Here is a 20,202-nt window from a genome sequence, read left to right as displayed (position 1 = left end):
CCGCTGGATGCCATGTATTTGCTCCATTACTCTGGAACGAGAAGAGATAGGAAGGTGAAACAAGTGACATTCTATAGCTTAAACATCAGTATAATAATGATAAACAGTTCAGAATATTGGCAATATTATTGGCCAAGTAGTGGGCTTGGAGGCATTACTTTCTGCCTCGTAAATAAAACAAACGTACCTTTAACTGCAAAGGCAATATATTATTCCTAATCAGAAATTTAAGCAAGTATTTTCTACCACAAAGAAATAATATGCTGTTTTATGTTTATCAGAACGAACTATTGAGTAAGAATGAATTGCAATTAAAATCTCGTAAGAAGAGATTACCTAACTTTACCTTATTGTCATTGCAGATAATTTGAAATACAAACTTGTGAAACCCCCAACTACGTCACTCCTCCTACATTCTGGTTATAATTTGTTTTGTTGGTCGCCAAGGCAATTGTAATAAGCCTAAGGGATTTAAATGATTTATGAAGGTATTAAAGTTTTAAAAGGCAATGGACTTCTGAAATTATATTTTATTTTCTTTTAGTTATATGACCGTGTCCAGAACGGAGGATGAGGACGAGTGGTTTTCAATTTAAAAAGAATGACACGAAATTACCTTTTCTAAGGCAATTTCATGCTATTGTTAGCTTGTAGTATCAGAAATTCGAAGTTAACAGTAATTGGAACTAGGCCGATTCATATTCAATTACGCCACATAATTGAATATGAACCGAGACCCTCCTTGGTAAGCTGCGAATTGATATGAATGTACTAATCATATTTCAGAGTGAAATCCTAATAAAATGGTACCGTTAACTTAAATTACCGTATTCATTATTTTCTTCTATCATGATGATGCACCACCTCATGTTTTATTCATTAGGCTTTTGATGGTAACTCTGTTAAATGTTGATATTTATGGATTTCCAAGTTTAAAGTAATTCTGTTGACTTGTCATAGATTACTAGTATCACACCAAAATTATCTTATTACATATTCCTAAATTATACTAAACACTAAAGTCAAAAGTCAGGTACTACTTACTACTAATACATGTTGAATCAAATAATTCAATTCCACAAAACATTTTAATAAACGAAATATTCATTTTAACATACAGAAAAAGATTGGAAGAAAAGAAAAAAAAATGTATAACAGAATATAATAAAATTCGAAAGCAAGATTTTAAAATTTTATCATTCGCAAAACAGATTTAACTAATGAGTTTTAAGAAAACGGTGTTACATTTGAGATTATTAAAGTATCCAACACATCGGTAACCAGATTATTAAAACATAAATGAAATTAATATACATAGATATATTACACATTTTAGAAAGTTTCGTAGCTTTTGCGTATGTGAAATTTAATAAGCACGTCTAGAAAACAAAATCTGTTTCTTAGCTCCACTATCAGTGTGGCATTACGATTGATACTATACGAAGAATGGTTGATAATAAAACGTCCAATAGTGAACCACTTCCTTTAATATACTTGAAAGGGTTTCAAGTTAGCAAAGTAACGAAAAATAATAATAATAAAACAAAATCCTTGAAGAGGTTAGGATTAATTAGAACGTTGAGTCTCTTCGCTCACATCCACTTAAATCTTAAATCGTTTGATTAAAAAAAAAATCTGTATCGGGTCCTATGTCGATTAGATTGTAGTTCAAAATTTCACTAAGAGTACACAGTACACTTTCATAATTATATATATATATATTTCCCTGCTTCTGATCAGCGCTCCAACTGATCTGCTTGAAGGAACTGTATCGGTTTACTTATTTATCCGTATCATACCTGAAGAAAATTTGATTTCCACACAAAAATCATGTCTCATCCGGGAATAGCATATTTAGTCATTATGAGGAATTTAAATGGTGGATTGTAGTATCAATTATAACTTCATGAACTAATATGTTTCTGCTTCCACTTAACATAACGACCACAAAAAAAAAATTCTTAGATCAGGATATATATCTAGAGAGATATATATCTGGGACAGCTTCTTAACTTTTGATTTCACTAAGTTGGAAAGATATAATTTGGTATTCCTGAGTGCTTGGTTTAGTATGTTACTATATTGCTTGCCACCACTGATTTTTTTTTTTTTTAAATCACTATTTCACTGAGAAGTTGATGCATAACTATGTCTCTTCACCCAATTTACAAAATTTTAACAGTATTGAATGTTACGTATACACAAATGTCGTACTATGAATTGTATTAAAATCAACAAATATATATATATATATTTTTAAAAAAAGGGTCAAACAAAATATGGCTAGCACCCCAGATGGCAATTCGAACAATGTACTGGTAGGTCGGGACTCGACGAAAATCATGTAGAATCGGTAAATACAGGGCTAACTTTACATTTCTTTACTTATTTCAAATATTTCGTAATGATTAATTATATACTTTACATCGTAACGTTACCATTCCCTGTAATCATATAATAAATACATCACAATTCAATTTTATTTTTTTTTAAACCCTTTTCCACTGCATACAACATATTTATATAGAATGCCCTGTGGCGCTAGGAAGCTTTACTTCATTATATACGTTACAAAATGACTTTGGGTGAACAAAGTTATTAAAACAAGGCTACTTCAAAATTAGGTATATGAGTAAAAGAAAAAAACATAGTATTTGTAAGATCAATAATTTTCTCTAAATGCATTCAAATGTATCGACAACTGTAACAAGTTTGAGGGGAGAGAACAAAATCAGGTGGTATATTGTGATTCTTCCTACACAGAATGGGTATTTGCACTCAGCTCAACGAGGAAATACGATGTCAGTTAAGTTATGTCGCAAGAAACCGGAAAGAAAAAAAAAAAAACGTGTATTGAAATATTAATCTGCCACTGAATAACCCAGCTCGCCATATTCCAGACACACGACCGAAGAAGATAGCAGATAGGCCCGAAACGTAATCATTGAGTATAATATATATATATTGTGTACAATACAAACCAATGTATAAACAGCAAAAAAAAAAAAAAAAAAAAAAAAAAAAAAAAAAAAAAAAAAAAAAGTTAACAACCACTACGAATTGACTCTCAAACTTTTATATAGATATATTAACATGTTTAGGGAAAATAGGGGGATATTACAATAAAGAGATAGGTTAGAACAAGAAAAAGTCAGGAGTCAAAAGAAATTCAGGCAAAGTTACTTAGTTGAGAGTAAACGAAACTGCGAGTCGTTTTTTTTTTTTCCAAAACTTAGCAACTATTTTAAATGCCAAATATATTTTCCCCTACTCCAAAAATATCGCTAGCATTAATTTAGACAATTTCCCAACTCGTAGTCCTCGTTAATCATCAACACATGCATAAGTTTCAGGGTATGAAGAAGAAGTAAGAAGTGGACATTGTTAGTTTCCCACGCAAAAAAAAAAAAAAAATCGCTGAATATCCAAACTATTTCATAAACTCCGAACGAATACCGCCCCCAAATATCGGGCGGATTGAAACGTCCCGACATGACCGCTGGAATTGCTGTGTCCTAGCATGGAAAACCAAGAGAAAACACCCTAGGCGTTACCCTTAGGTTCCCCGCGCTCTAGTCGCTGTAATCTGCCAGAAACGTCCATGTCGGTTACGGCCGACTACATCGGAAGGTTGGGTTTGCCTGTTTAATTTTGGAATATTCTAAAAAAAAGAAAAATCGTGGTAGTTTTAAATGTCCGTAGAAAACAGGAAAATAGTAAAGCACTGACTCCAATCTAAGAAAATAATAAGAAATAATAATAATAATAATAAAGGAAAAAATAATAATTCAAAATTCCGACATTTTGGGAAAGAAAACTGCCAAAAATCCCAAAATGAGCTCACAAAAACATGCTCGCTACAGACATGCGCCGCGTTTCTAGAACGTAAGAGGAAAAGGGAGCGGCGTGTTATCTTAAGGTCAATAATAAAGTTTGAACATCGTCTCTATCGATTTTCCCTTGCATTTAACAGATTCCGAAAGTACGAAAACGAAATCGCAGAAAACAACAAAATTTGCATCCTCCCAAATCAACACACACACACATATACAACACGTTGTCTACTGCACGCCAGAAGCACACCACGCAAGTCAGCCGCTTGGAATAATGTTTGGACTTCGGGATAAAATATTTCTTTGCCGTTCGACAGAGAATAAAACTTAAGTGTAGACCATAACTTTCTTAAACCGTTTTAGTTGACCATCCGCATTAGTGAAATGATATCATGCACTTGTGCATGAAGGAAGTGGTAGGGAAAAAAAATCCATATACATGAAGTGTATATACTGATGAAACCTACTTTGACACTATATCTGAACAATTGTCAGTTGTTCCATTAAGAAAGTTCACTATTATGCTGTTGGTTTCTACCTAAAGTCTAAATTTCCTTCACTGCAACTTCTTACCTAATTCAACCAAATAACCTTCCTTTCCCAACGCGTACCGAATTATTCAATTTTGTCAGCAACAAATACAGTTAGCGCAAAACGCTGAAATATCACACGTATTCATCATTACACATGTACTTCCATTAATCGTGGCCTATACTCAAAATACCATGGTGTCTTTATCAATATTCTTATAAATTATCATTGGTGTTGGGCCCAAGAGTCTCTCACTTGTCGATAAAACATTTATATTTATTTATTTATATTAGTATTACATTACGTTACGCCACAACACGGTCAAACACATTTTGACTTTATTTACTTTTACACCTATAGACCGCCACGAAACTATACTTTTTTTTTTTTTTTTTTTTTTTTTTTTTTAAATGTGAGTAAATGTTAGCCAGGAAGTGACATGGCTAGCATTTACAACACGAAAACACACTCTCACTTTTCTGCAGTCTTGAAATAACTGGATTTGCTTTAACTGGATTTGCTTGAAATAACTGAATAATACTCACTCCCAACACATTAGGCTTAAATTTCTACATGAAATTACCAACAGCATATCAAGATTAAAACTTCATATTTAAAATAACCCAAGACCATTTTTTTTTTTTTTTCGTTGAAGCGTATAACTGCATATTAGCAGCTACTTATCAAACTCGCCGCAGGAGTTTGGTGAAAATTGTTCTATTGAAACAAAACACTAACATTGAGCGAAGGGTAACAGATGGCACCCTAGTCGACACAGTAGACAACGATAATGCATCCCTTGCACCTGACAATAAAATTTGCACTTTCATACGTATATTTCCACTAAATGGATGTCATGGACTGAATCAAATTTACGAGAAATTATCGAAAAACACTCGCGGCATAATTATTTTAGTCTTGAAATTATTTAAAAGAAATGAGGTTAAAGAAAACAAATAAATAATAAGTAAATACTCTAATCAATACTACATATCATGGACCTGACCTTGACCTTTACTACGACTAAATCACACAATACATTAACTAAAATCAACAATTATATATTTCCGGTGTGATACTTAACTACGGTGGAACTCTTGCCTATTGTGGATTGTTAAATTTTATGTTTTGATATAGGTCGATTTGCAAAGCAATGGTCAATTTCTACACCGAGTGGAAGGGAATATTGATAATAATGGTTATAAAATTACATGTTACAAGTTTAGGACATCTACAGAGACCAGTCAAGGATCTCTGGCAGATGCCTCGCCGAAAGAACTACATTTTTGTACCTTGGTGGGCCACCGTTACTTAACATTAACTTGACATTATGTCAATGTTTACGACACAGAATTTCCAGGGGCTGCCATGATAAAAGAACAACAATACTACGTTTTATACAAGAAACGACAAAATGTTACTTTTATTGGGTGAAGATACCTACAATAACTTTTCACTATTTCTTTTCACTGCTGAAAATTCTGGATTTATAATTTAAGAATGGATGGTTCCAGTCACTGCAAACATGGCTGCCCACATGATTATTGTTGTCGTTACTTTCGATTGTTAGTTTTAATTATTATTGTTTCCTACCTTTGTTAATCTTCTGTAATAGTCGTTGAGATGGAGCAATAAGAATATATATTTTTATTCAATTTATTTCCTCACATTAGTTGGCCCTCCTGTGCTCACAAAGGTTCTTCAAGATTAGACGCTAACATCACAGATTTAGCGGTCTTTGTACACTATCATCCAATGGTTTAAAGGCAAAAATGCCAATAGGACCTATAACAATCAAGTTAGAGATGGGAGCGAACTACAGGAAACCGTTCTATCGCATCTCATTGGATGAGATGGTCCCTATTTTTACAAATTATTTTCCTTCCTTCCCGTGATTTATATTATTTGTTTATAGTCATCTATTTTACTTAAATAGAAACTTTAATGTCGAAACTAAAGAGATGAGAGTATAATAACGTGGTCATTAAAGAAGCAGTGGCGGAGAAAGAATTTAAAAAGGGGAATAAATATTTTTTTAAATTAAAATTTTACAGGAATATAGAAAAATACATGTATAATTGTAATAATATTTTAGATTATTACACTTGTATTGAAACTGCAACGATATGCAATTTTCATTTGAAAATGCACTTTGTGTAAAATAGGCTATACGGTAAATTTTGACATTTCTAAGATTTTATTATTTCACATACTGATTCTAGATTAAAGCATGTGACAAGGCATGAATTTTGTTGCAGTAATAAATATTTTACCAATTGTACATTATAGTATTACAGATTGCACATGAAATCATTGCGAAATGTACAGATATTCGGCATTGGTTATGGAAATTTGAGGTTGTTAATTAGTTCAGCTGTTCATGGCTTATAATTGAACTGTCAAGAAAATTTATTGCACGTTCATTCTCCATGTCTGAATTTGGTAATGTGCTTCGAATTGTGCAATGATTATTAAATAGATTGAAACTGAAATGAAATTGATTCCAATATGGATTAAGTACGATACTCTCAGAACAATTCAGGACTTGCCTCCCTCGGGAAGTCGCAGGCACTGTTTCATTGCTTATATTGATGAATTAAGTGTAACTGACTTTCGAAACCACTGAAAACATATTATAATAATCAATAAGTATAATCAATATTGCATAATCATTTGCTACCAAAATGGTTGAATATATCACGTAGATTTGGCTTTACATTCTCGAACTTACGTCTTCCGGTTTTTTTTTTTTTTTTTTCTCAGTAGTTCGTAATCCTCACCAAATTTGTCTTTTTCCTTTGCTCGCTAGAAAGGGTAACATATATCAAACAGGGCAACATTATTTAAACATATTGAATTTAATAAAGAAAATATTCCTGCGTTTCAACTGATTTTCACTGTTGCAAATAAGAAACTATTAAAAAGCAGTAAAAGTACTCCTTTTAAAGCAATGAAAACTAACTAATTTTCTAAAATTCGGTAAATTAAACCTAAACAAGTGGCATGAGGCAAATCTGTTTAACTGAATTGCATTCCTACTCCTATTACGTAGGTATATGGCATCATCTTGACATGGTCGCAATAAAGGGAAAAAATGTTGAAGCCAAACTAAACAATTGGAAACAAGTCTGACTTTCTAACATCCTACTACAGAGATTACATGCATATCCCATCATGCCAATAATTACAGTTCTTCCAAACTCCTTTACGCAACATTGTCCACCATCCATATCAGAGAAATAACGAAGTCCCTTTAGTTCAAAGGTGGGGAAAAGAAAGAGGATGTTGCAATTTGTGTACTCACCAGCCCACTCTCTCATTTGTGTATTTTGGAGTGCATGCAATGTCAATATTTTATTTACTTCGCTACATTTTATAATTAATTTTCATATTTTTGTTATCTACATTTTCATCATTATGTTTGTCTAGATGAGTTCTAGGTCTACCTTATATAGGTAGTAAGGACTTGAGGTAAAACATACATCAGCCTTCCGATACAAACCGAGTAACTCCTACCATAAATTAATGCTGTACATGAACTTTCAAATCCCAAAAATGTCTTTCGGTTATGTAACCCCAGTCAAAATATAACCTAAACTTCAATCAGAAACCATACATTTTATGAGAGTACAATGTCGACGTATATCTTCTTCGTCGTATTCATCTTTTCCCACTCAGATAGTGACTGTTTTTAATAGTGATCTCTTTAACACTATTTCGGCCGTCAGTCGTTTTTCTCTCAGGTTTTCATCCGCTAAATGTCGCCATCATCTTTTAAAACTGTCTCCTCTTCGCTATTTTGCTGCCTCCATTTGCATAATTTTTCTTTTTTACAAAACCTTCATAAGCGCGTCTTATTTTCTTCGAAATTAACAGAAGCAATTTGTTGATATTTTTTTAAGAATTCATAAGTTACAGCTGTTGATTGGTGAGAAGGGTGGCCAATTTCTTCTTCGTTTTTTTTTTTTTTCTTTTTTAAAGAAGTTTAACGTTAATGTGTAATTTTATATGAAGATGTCTTATAAAGTTAATTCATTAGCTCAAATAGCAATTCTTTGATTAGCTTACGCTGGTTTGCTTGTCTACTATTATTAACCTCTTGTATGGCTCTGTGTCTACTGTATAGTGTTGCAGACGGAAAGTGGCTGATCCTTCGCAGCACATAGGTTGAGAACCACTGGTCCAAACCTTTATTTTGCTCTTACAGGCGTTCATCATCAGTACACTGTTATCTTATTAAATGTCGTGGGTCAGGGAAAATGGTTGGTCTTACACCTGGAAATCAGGGGAAATGATAAAAGTAATTTTGTAAGAACCCTAAAACTGAGAGTATACTCTCTTAGTCACCGTTATAATTTTGTGTCCACATGAAGTGAAATAAGTTTCTAGTTTTACTTCCCATGGTTATGCCCTTCAGTCGAAAGGAGACGGATAATTAATGAAAGTGAATGAATACGAAATAATTGTTGTAATGAGAATGTAAGAGGAATCGGGAGAAAACCGAGGGACACTGTATTATTTACCACAAACTCGCGTGGCGGGGGATTTAACTAGGGATCCCTTGCACCGGAGGTGAGCCACCATGTGCTCCCTTTTGCGTCTATAGCTGCATTTATATTCGCAAATCAGTACAGTTCTCTGTTTTTAAATTTAATGTTAAATCTTTTATATTTATGTAAATCTTTTCTATATTTGTAAAATTAGTTGATTTTTAAGGTATTAAGGTATAGTCGCAGTAAAAAAAAAAAAAAAAAGTTGATTACCCATTTTCTTCATTCTTTTTCACTTTGATATGTTCTTATCTTTATCTTTACACAAAAATAAGCGCACGAAAGTCAAGTTGTCTTCTACTATCTGAAGCTTCATGAAAAGATGTTGACCAATTTGCTTGTGATTGTTGCATAGTGAGCTCAATAGATGTATGATATTTCACTGTACATTACTATATATAACTATACATCAGAGTATTAAAACATAAGATTTTAATAATCTTTATATTTCAGGTATGTTTTTATGACAATTTTCAGTTTTGACAAATGTAATTTATTTATTTATTTATTTATTTTTTCAGAGAAATATGCCATATGTAGAATATACTCGAGGAAATGATGTTGAGGAAGTGCTTAATGAAGATGGAGATGGTACGTGTATGAAGTTACATATTTATATACCTTAGCGCAGAATAAATTTTTCAATATTTTGAGTACCTTTGACGAGAATTAATGAACCTTAATGCATGTTGATATTGAGATCTTCACATTCTTATTGTTTTATTATCAATGAGCGTTTCAAAATTATATACAAAATAACATATTTTTAGCGTAAAGATTCTTTCTTCTTCTTATTCTTCTTTATATTCTTTGGTTGAACTTAAGTTACAGGTGTAAATAAGAAATGACAGAGTGTTTGGTAACAAAAGGATGAACCAAACTTGAAGTTTATATTCTTACGAAAATTCCCTTGAAGCAGATGCTAGTAAAGGATAAGAAAATCAATTTTTGAATCCTACTTGGGTCATGATAAAATTTTCTTAGGTTAGGTACAAAATATTCGTGTATATCTGTCCATGTCATATAAAGATCTATGTATAAATATGTAAAAATATAGTCAGCATTTGCAATAATATTTACACTAATATTGGTATTGAAGAGCAAAAGTTTTGAAGTTTTATATTTTTATGTTTACAATATGAGAATCTTTCGTTTCGATTAACCCATAGAGAACATTCTTGTTAGCCCTTCCCTTATCCAGTCTTGAATTTATATCTTTTTGCACCTAAATAGTGATTTTAAGGAATTATTGTTATTATTTCAAGTTCAAACTCTTGTCACTAAGATCAAATCGGAAACAAAGTATCCGTGTTTGTCGTAATTTTTATATTGAGGAAAATAAATTACACCGAAAACCAACATAATGAAGCTTTTTTTTTTTTTTTCCTTCTGTGAAAGCAAAGAAACGTGTTTTCAATTACAGCTACGTCAAATCCTTGTATCTTACATTTTCCTTTCTCTCTCCCTACAAAGTAATCATTACAATTGTGGAGCCGCCTTACTATAGAGGTAAGATGGTCGTTTCTTGTTGATACATAAACTCAGTTATTTAAATTAAAGTTGTTGCATTTAGATGTTGTTTCGCGCAGATGATACCTATAGGCGAAACAAGGATTGAATGTACAGTCTTGCTGAAAAAACACGGCTAAGTGTGATCTGTACATTCACCCGTAGATAATGAAGGGTGATTCGTAGTTCGATAATAAAAAGTTAAAAAGCACAAAGGAGAACAAACTTTTGCCTTACAATCAGATTGATGGATAAATACAGGGCTTTTTATGAGAATAGTGTTTTTTACAAACAAGATTGTACATTAGTTTGTTTCAATTAATGTATTTTTAACATGTATTTTCTAATTTGTTCAAATTCTACACGATATATGTGATAGAGGTTTGAATTTTTCCTTCTGACGCATATTCATTATGCTTTAGATAATCTTTGCGCTATGTCTATCGTATTTGCATGCTTCTCGGTATTGTTTACTTATCCATTACCAATATCTTTCCCTGTGTTAGAAACAAACATATTGTATTGTAAAAGATTGCTGATAGGTTGGTGTCGATATGGTACTAGGTTACTTTGCATACTACATATCTTGGAAAATTGATTCAGACCTCTGTAAACTTTCACTCAGTTTTATGAGAAAGCATCAGCCACATCCGGCTGAGGAGTGAAGAGATGTTGACAAGGCTGCATGTCTAACTATGGTTTCTATGTAGTATTTAAATAATTGTGTGGTCATTTCTTTAAAAATATGTGGTGTATGTTTGTGTATTACAGTGAAATCTGAGGAAAGCGCTTATGCCAAGAAGACCATTACTGGGTCCATGGTTAGAGCAGTAGCGAAGAAAAGTACTACAAAGCGACCTGATTCAATGGAAAGAGATCTTTACACTGAATCAACACCAGAAAAGAAGGAAGGACGGATTGAGGTAAATGTAGTAGTATCAGCACTTTTGTACTAATGCTGTTAAAATTCTAATAATAAATTATTCGAATGTTGGAATAATGACTTCTTCGAATATTTTAACAATATGCATTATTTGATCAATTATTCAAACAGTTATTCTAATAACGAATAATTTATTCGAATATCGAAAACAAATAATTCAGACATTCAAATAACAGCAGAAAAATGATTTGAATAATGAATATTCGAGTAATTTTAACAGCATTATGTTGTACCCAATTTACTTATGCATAAATACATAAGTATCCAGTCTACCTGTAATTTATACATAAAGGGTAGTTCAAAACACTAATAATTTTCGTGAACTTTTGTGTGGCTCGTTGTAGTGTGCAGAGTAAAAATGTGGCAATTGCGAAAAACATTTGGTTAGAGGCTTTCGAAATGTGGAGTATGAAAAATAACTAAGATTGTTTTCTTTTTAATTTATTATTGAGACGGAAAGAACCTATAAAGAAGGTGAGGAATAGTATGGAAGATTTTTTTTCCCCTTTAAAATTGTCTTTATTTTGGACTTCTATATTCCACGGTTATGCTCTTTGTGCTAAAGGAAACGATAAGGAAATGAATGTTCAAATGAGTGGTTGAAGAATAATACATAACATCCAAGCACTGGGCAGGATTCGAACCTGTGACTGATGAGTCTTGCGATATCACTTTAATGTCTTAAATGGCTCGACCATGCCAGCCAGCAGTGAGAGAGAAAATAACAGTGTTAGAAACACAAATATTTTGATATATAGCTATGTATCCAGTTGTTATTTCAGTGTGGTAGTGTTTCGAACTTTATGTTGATTCCTTTTGCTAGCCAAGATGTGTAGAATTACCTTCATCAGATTTTATCAGAATTATATTCCAAAAACGGTTTTTATCTTTATTTCATTGGCTGAAAAACAATTGGCTTTAGGTTCCCAAATACAGAAGGTGGTGGTTTGACCGATTTGGCAACGCTGTTGTCATCTGTGTAGTTGCGCCAGAAACATGAAAAACTACTATTATCACTGTGCTGTGCCAATTTGCATGTGCTGAAGTGCCATCTTGGTGCTAGTGAAATGAAACCGAAAATGAACCGTTAATAGGAGTGGTCATTTTATTCTTCAGAAGTAATGTTCGATCTCTGGTTATATCAGTTTTATGTTAACTTTTTTAATGTTGTTACTCATTTCACCAATCATCATTCTTTTGTACTTTTCTACTTTGTTCCTTATTCGTGCATTTCATGTTTGGATTAAGGTTTAGCTGAACATACTACCACCCATAAGCCATACTCAAACTTATTTTTTGCTTTTTCTTTGCAGTTTGTTACCTTACCTGATGTATATAATATTAAATTTAAACCTCATCAATGTGGTCCTGATTGTCTAAAGGGATTTGAATATGATCCAGATTCGTTGAAAGGAATCAACCCACTTCAAATTCCTCTTCATAGAGGCTGGGAAAGGTTAGTTAAAATTTTTGTCAGTAACAGTGTTGACATTTTAGAAAATATTTGCACATTTTCTTTAGTCTTGTAAATTCCATTGTGAAAAAATAGTGTGTGTTAAAGAAACTAGAAGTAACTGCTGTTCTCAATAGAGGTGATAGATACTTCACTTCTTTGCATATAACGGAATATGGTACCATGGTAATGCAAATATTTTAGTGAAATATTCTTCATGCATGTATACGTAGATTGCTATTTAGGTGCTTTACGAGGCTCTTACAACCGCCACTGTTTGTGTACCAAATGTTTTAAGTATTAAATCCAGTGTGTCTGACAGTCGAAGCTTCTCTTTTCTTATAATATTCATAGTATATTTGACCTGGTATACATTATATATATATATATATATATATATATATATATATATATATATATATATATATATATATATATAAAATATAAAAACTGAGTCAAAGAAACAAATTTTCATTATTCATTACATAAAACAACTAAATATACACCTTTTAAAGTGTTTTCTACTACAGTTGAATAAAGCAGATATCTGCTCTTCATTTAACCCTAGTAGAGAACTGGTACGAACCTTGGCACAAGGGATTCGATTCCCGGCCAAAGCTCATGTGGTTCGAATTCCATGTTAAGCTGAAGATCCACATCTCATATTGTCTCAGTGGTGAATGGGATAACAGGATGTCTATCGGTCATGAATGTCACGAAAAAGTCACGAAATCAGAAAACGGTCATGAAAGTCACGAAAAAGTAACGAAATTTAGCTTTTGGGTCACGATTTTTTTCAACTGTTCAAATGTAAGTACAGATTCAAAAATTTTGTTCTATAAAATGTCAAATTTCACTACCAAAAATGTCTATCGTCGGCTTTAAACGCTACCAAATCGCAAGCAAAGTAAGTTTCTATCGCATGGAGGAAAATTCGGCCTAATTCGCACCCAAATTCGCTCTTGAAAATATTAGGAAATTTTATGATTTGGTAAAGAAAAGGTCACGAAAAAGTCACGAAATTTCATTTTGGAATTTTAGTAGACACCTGGATAATAAATTCCATACCGATCAACCAATTCAGTAGGGAACTGTCGACAGGTGTATGTTAAGTTGTTTAAAACAATAAACTACTAGTACTACCAAAGGGTACTTAATCTTTTGCAGAAAGCCTGATGCGTCTGGCGTTACTGCCTACAAAAAGGCAATGACCAGTCAATCGTTTTTAGCTGAATAATATCTTTTAACACATTGACTTCTGTAACCCTATTTTCTAAATAGTATATAGTATAAGGAAGGCATTTCGTTGCTTATGTATGCAGCTTTATGTTACAATCTCAAAATCCTTCGTGGCTAAGCGGTTAGCGTACGCGCCTTTGGCGTGAGAGACTCGGGTTCGATTCCCAGCGGGAGCTCAGGTGGTTCGAATTCCACGTTAATCAGTAGGTCCCGTCTCATATAGCCTCGCTGCTGAAAGGGACGTTAAACTCAAAATCAACTCAGCTACAATTTTAAAAAAAAGTCGAGAGATCAAAACTAGAAGAAAAGTCGGTTTACAGCTGTTTAGTTGAACCATTTGCCTACACGGCATACTCGCACAATATTGAGATAGAAATTTATACAGCAGTGCATTAGGTTCTTTATTTCAGCAGTAAAACTAAAAAAATCACGCGGTTTGAGATAATTAGTACGCACTTCAGGTTTCCTGCCCTGTAGCGATATTATAAGTCCAGTTAACGACATTTTTACTTTTTTTTTTCTCTAACATTTTCTAGCTTTAATAACGAACATTTTTAACATGTTCCTCGGAAGTATTCCAGTTCCTTCTTGAGATATTTTAATTTCACTTTAATTACTCGTGAAATACTTTAATTCATCTCGCTTTAGCACTGTTCCTTAATGATATTTTCACTTTAATAATATGTTTTTACTTTAATTTCAGACTGTGTTACAAACAGAGACACGCTGGAGGTAAACGTGTTATAGAGTACAAAGCTCCTTGTGGGCGCCGTCTTCGAAACATGGAAGAGCTGCATCGTTATCTGCGTCTCACCAAATCTAATATGGGTGTCGATTTGTTTGATTTCGACTTCTGGGTCCATTGCTGTGCTGAATATGTTTTAAATCATTCTTTCTGTAACATTAAGGTACGCTATATCGAATGAGTGATGATGAGGACGGGAGGAGCATATATATTCTTGTTATATTATTTCATTTCGAAATGTGATTTTTAAAAAATAAAGAATATAAAATTTGAGGAAAGAATATTGAATTAAATGCATGTTAAAGTTATGCATATCAGATAAATGAGTACGAACAGAATAGTTCTTGAAAAATGAAATTTCCATCTTTAAAGTATTTTGTAATCTTATGTGTTGTTTTTTGTTTTCAAACAAATTAATAGTTTGTCGTGTTATGAATTACTTTGTATGTTTTTACTTAGTATATAACATTTTTTATGGCAGAATATTACTGCTCACGCCCTCCCCGCCCCCCAATTGAATTAGTTCTTAGATTAATTATTCTTTAGACAACAAATCAATATAAGTGTCTTAAGAAACTGTACTGTAAAATTATGATACTTTCATTAAAAATATCAAACAGGATCAGTGAAACCCATACATACATAATTGATTTTTTTTTAAACCTTTATGAGGGCATTGATTCTTTAATTGATCCGTATATTTCGTCCATCTGTTTTCCAGCAGATATTTTCAGAGGTTCAGGTTAATTTTACAGATAAGTGTGTCGTCTAAATCCCCTTTTCTATTTGGGCCGAAAATTCATATTATTGTTTTCATAACAAATGTACAGCCATAGTGTACATTTTAGGTTCAAATAAAAAGATATAGATTACACACTTATGTGCAAAACTAAGTTGATCTTAGAAGATACGTGACAGAAAAATAGGTGAACGAAATAAGAATCAACGCAACATAAAGGTAAAAGGTTTTATTCCTTTATGTTATTCGTTTCCTACATTCGAGTTTCGTCTTGAAAGAGAGATTTGAATTTGATTCGCTTGCTAGGTTATTCACATTTCATATAGACGTGAAACTGAAAAGGAATGTTTATTTTCAAACAAACAATACTTTTTCATAATATCGCTACTAGTACTTACACTTCTCTCTAAAGAAATGACTTTCTACTATTTTGATATGAAAAAAATGCGTATGAAGTTCGTTAATGTAGTACAATGCATATTCTATGCATGTAGGTGTATGTGCTTAGGAAAAAAGAGTTCCTTATGTGACTACTTTTCTTTTCCAGGACTTGTCATATGGTAAGGAAAACGTTCCTGTGCCGTGTATGAACCCCATTGACCGCAGTTATCCTGAATACGTAGAGTATAGTACAAAGCGGCTCCCAACTGCAGGAGTTAATCTTAATTTGGACCCTGAGTTCCTTGTGGGTTGTGATTGTACTGATGATTGTCAGGTATGGAATGATTCTTTATTTTGATTGTTTTTCTTTTTTAATTTCGGTTGTTCCTTTGGGGTCATAAAAAAAATAATTCTATCAGGTAAGCATACCAGCCACCAATACCGTTATATATATAATTATGATGCGTTCATCCGTACAGATTAAAGCAACATTCCCATAAATTCCCTGAATATTGTTCTATTTTTCATGAATAGAACAGAAAAAGATATCATAGTTGATAATTTGAGATACAGCGTCATTAAGTTCTTTTTGTGTTGAGGAAATAGTAGTTCATCGTATGGAATGGTACAAGTGAAAACAGCAATTCCAAGCTGGACATCTAATTACAGCTGATTGATTCTAAGAATAGAGAAACCCTGTATGACAAAAACGATGGTGTCAAGTACGCGATGGTTAGCTGGCTTATTTTACGTGATGAAGTAATCAAGCTGCGCGTGTAGGATTATCAGTCAAATACGTAACATTCACACACACACACACACACACACAAGGTTTGGTAGAATGTCTGTACACAGTTACCTTGAAGTCTTAAGAGTTATAAACATCGGTACGATCACCATCCATGTCGTAACACAGCTGAATTTTGCGCCAAGTTCTCGCAGATGTTTGGGGAGATACTCCAGAGTCACGAGGGTGAAGGCGTGTTCCACAGCTGCTCGTAATTCCTGCGTTGTGTGATATAGAGTGTTTCTTACTTGTTGCTTTATGAAACCCCATAGAGCATTATCTGGTGTCTTCAGATCGGGACTTCTTGGAGGCCAGGGAAAGGAAGCTGGTGAAGATGCACAATCTCTTCCGAGCGGCCAGGAAACGTCTGATTCAGGTAATTGCGCACGTGAATCGCAAAGTGCGCTGGTGCTCCATCCTGCTGTATCACAACAGTGTCTTTAATACCAAGCAGTGTTACCAGACAGTGCCAAGCAATGTTACGAAACAAATGTGGGTAAAACCTAAAACCGTCAGAAAACTCCAATTAGGGATACGCCCACTTCCGGACCACGATATTTATAAACCAATGCCTGTAACTCGCAATTCAGACAAAACACCAGTTTATTAAAATTTATTAACATTGAGAGAAATCAAATTAAGACTCCTATTTTCATTTTCTGCGCTACTACCTGTTCTGAACACAGAAGAGATTATAGAGTTTTCCAAGAGACTGCTAGCTTGTATTTCTTTTCAACATACATTATTGTTTCATGTGATACTTTATCTATCGTTACAGAACTTGTCGCATCTTATTGCTCTAATTTAGTAGCAGAAATTATAAACATTAGATAATAATAGTATCTTAATCAGGCTTCAAATTTAGGCTAGGCTAATTAGCTTTATCAGTTAAACGTATTCAGAACAGGCTGATATGTAGTACACGTTTGGACTAGACAAACAAGCAATTGTACGAGTCTATTGAAATCTAGGATGTGTGACAACCGCCATCTTGTAATAACCATTTCTAGTTCGCGATTTTTTTTGAGGGGATGGGGTATTTATACAAAATCACTCAAAAGACGACAATATTATATCGGATCTTTTCTGATAGAGCATTAAATTTCCTTTAAAGTGAGCACAACACAAGCTATAGAATCCAAACCTTCAGTCCTTGCAATAGGGTTCCGATCCGTCTTTTTTGCTGGTCGTGTGTAAAATATAATCGGATTCACATTATAATATCCTTGCTGGCAATTGATTTTTATTTATTTACTAGGCTTTTCGAAATGAATGACATACGCAAAACATGGTTATCGTTCTGGACATTTCGCTCGTAATTTCAGCTACCGTACTTATTTACTAATTTAAAGGACACGGCGAAGAAAATATTGTGTAAAGTACCTAAATAAAGAAACATAAGCAGTTCTAATAAATTAAAACCTGCCCTTAGCAATCCAGTCCTGACTTTAAAAGAATTAATAGAAAAAAAAATATTAATGTAGTAGAGTAAATACGAGGGAAAAAAAATTACAGAAATTTTGTTTCACAGTCTAGGATGAAACAAAAATTATTAAAATCGTCAAGTTATGATTTTCAGTATAAAGCGGAAATGTTTTATTTCAGTCATCATGTATCAGAAAGGACGACATATTTTTACAATTTATTTTACTTATAGTACTTTTTCTTCTTTAATAGTATATTTTTTTAATGACAAGATCAGGAATGAAATAAAAGATCACTATATACAGATGGTGATCAGAAAAATGGAAACACCTGAACGGAATTGCAACTTACCAGATTAATATGATGTCGGGCCACCTTTCGCCTTCAAAACAGCCTTGATGCGACGTGGGATGGAGGCATAGAGGTCGTGAATGGTAGCAAGTGGAATTTTACACCATTTCTCGTGCAGGGCATCGGCCAGTTCTGTGAGAGAGGATGGAGGTGGAAATCTTCGCCGGAGTCGTGTCTCCAAGACGGACCACAGATGTTCAATTATATTGAGATCTGGGGATTGGGCGGGGCAGGAGAGGTGTTGAACTTCATCCCGATGTTCCTCAAACCACGCTGCAACAACGCCAGCTGTGTGAATGGGTGCACTATCATCCTGGAAGATGGCGTCATTGTCCGGGAACAACATCCAGACCATAGGATGCAAGTGGTCTCCTAAAATTGCGACATAATCGTTGGCAGTGATTTGTCCGCTAAGTGTGACCACAGAACCCAATGAAAACCATGATATGGCGGCCCACAGCATCACAAAGCCGCCGCCATGTTTCACAGTTGGGCGGAGACACTGCAGATCATAAGCTTCTTTGGGTGTTCTCGGTTGGGAATAGGGTGAAGGATGACTCATCCGATCATATCACACGTTTCCAGTCCTCAACGGTCCAAGTTGCATGGTCGCGGCACCATTTGCGGCGTGCGAAAGTGTTATGGTCCCTGATGAGCGGTTTGGCCCGTGCAACACGACCCCGTAAGTTCATGTCATGTAATTCGTGGCGGACTGTGATTGTCGAAACAGGGTGGGGAGGTGCTGATTGACTTCCTCCGTCACTTGCTCCGCAGTGGCACGACGGTTCTGCGTGACAATGCGCTTTAATACCTGGCGTGACCTGTCACTCATGATTTTCTTCCGCCCACTGTTCCGCTTCCCCGATGTGGTTTTCCCGTGTGTTGTGTAGGCCGTCATCACCTTTGACACTGTCCCACGCGACACACTAACACAGTAGCCACTGCCGTCACACTCACTCCACATAACCGCGCACCAACAATTTGCCCTCTTTGAAACTCGGAGAGGTCTCCCATTTTACACTACCTCCGTCTGATGCATACACTGGACACTGCTGTTCCACTGCGCCTGACGTAGTATGGAGACCGACCTAACACACCACCACCAGCGGTCCGGCGCTGCGGGCGCCACGACACCACTGCCAACCCATACATCTGACGTGTTGCCAACTACAGGTGTTTCCATTTTTCTGATCACCATCTATATATATATATATATATATATATATATATATATATATATATATATATATATATATATATAGATATATAGATATAGATATAGATATATATATAGATAGATAGATATAGATATATATAAAATCTTCCTCATTACTTTTCGAGTCTTAGGTTCATCAGGATTGGATTCAATTATATTTATTTCTTCAGACTACTTTCGTGCTATATTTGGTTGTAGCTTTCTCGGGTTGCTCCAAAATATCACCATCTGAAACTGCTCTCCATTCTTCCTATGAAATCCTTTTTTCATTGTCAAGTAGATAGTCTTAACGTCAGGGGAACGTCGTTCTTCATCGGACATGTCATTCACTCAGGTGAGGTAGGACATGGCGAGTTTTGGAATCGGATCACTTTACATCTGAAATCTTAACCCAACTGCAACTGCATTCTGAACAGCAATGTTTTTGACACTCATACCCATTAATTTAATATATTTTCTGATGCAGAAGATTTTAACGTACTGACTGAAGCAAGAGAAAC

At 34.1% G+C, this 20,202-nt stretch overlaps 1 protein-coding gene across 11 annotated transcripts in view; it reads left to right on the top strand.

Annotated features, from left to right (window-relative positions):
• egg (SET domain bifurcated histone lysine methyltransferase eggless) overlaps window positions 1–20,202 on the top strand; it is a 196,788-nt gene that overhangs the window by 87,859 nt on the left and 88,727 nt on the right. For 10 of the 11 annotated variants that reach the window (XR_014127075.1, XM_081728423.1, XM_081728413.1 and 7 more), the window contains 6 exons: window positions 9,436–9,505; window positions 10,388–10,423; window positions 11,195–11,346; window positions 12,680–12,822; window positions 14,762–14,966; window positions 16,090–16,257. Coding sequence is in view for 10 of the 11 variants with exons in the window: in XM_081728423.1 (XP_081584549.1) it covers window positions 9,436–9,505; window positions 10,388–10,423; window positions 11,195–11,346; window positions 12,680–12,822; window positions 14,762–14,966; window positions 16,090–16,257 (774 nt within the window). In the remaining variant the exon portion in view is untranslated. The remainder of the gene's footprint in view (window positions 1–9,435; window positions 9,506–10,387; window positions 10,424–11,194; window positions 11,347–12,679; window positions 12,823–14,761; window positions 14,967–16,089; window positions 16,258–20,202) is intronic. The other variant, XM_081728415.1, reaches the window with a different exon arrangement.

Source organism: Thermobia domestica, chromosome 10 (genome assembly GCF_964235325.1).
Source record: "Thermobia domestica chromosome 10, izTheDome1.hap1.1, whole genome shotgun sequence".
Taxonomy (NCBI): Eukaryota; Metazoa; Arthropoda; class Insecta; order Zygentoma; family Lepismatidae; genus Thermobia; species Thermobia domestica.
The sequence above is the reverse complement of the archived record's forward strand: the minus strand, read 5'-3'. Positions and strand labels throughout refer to the sequence as shown.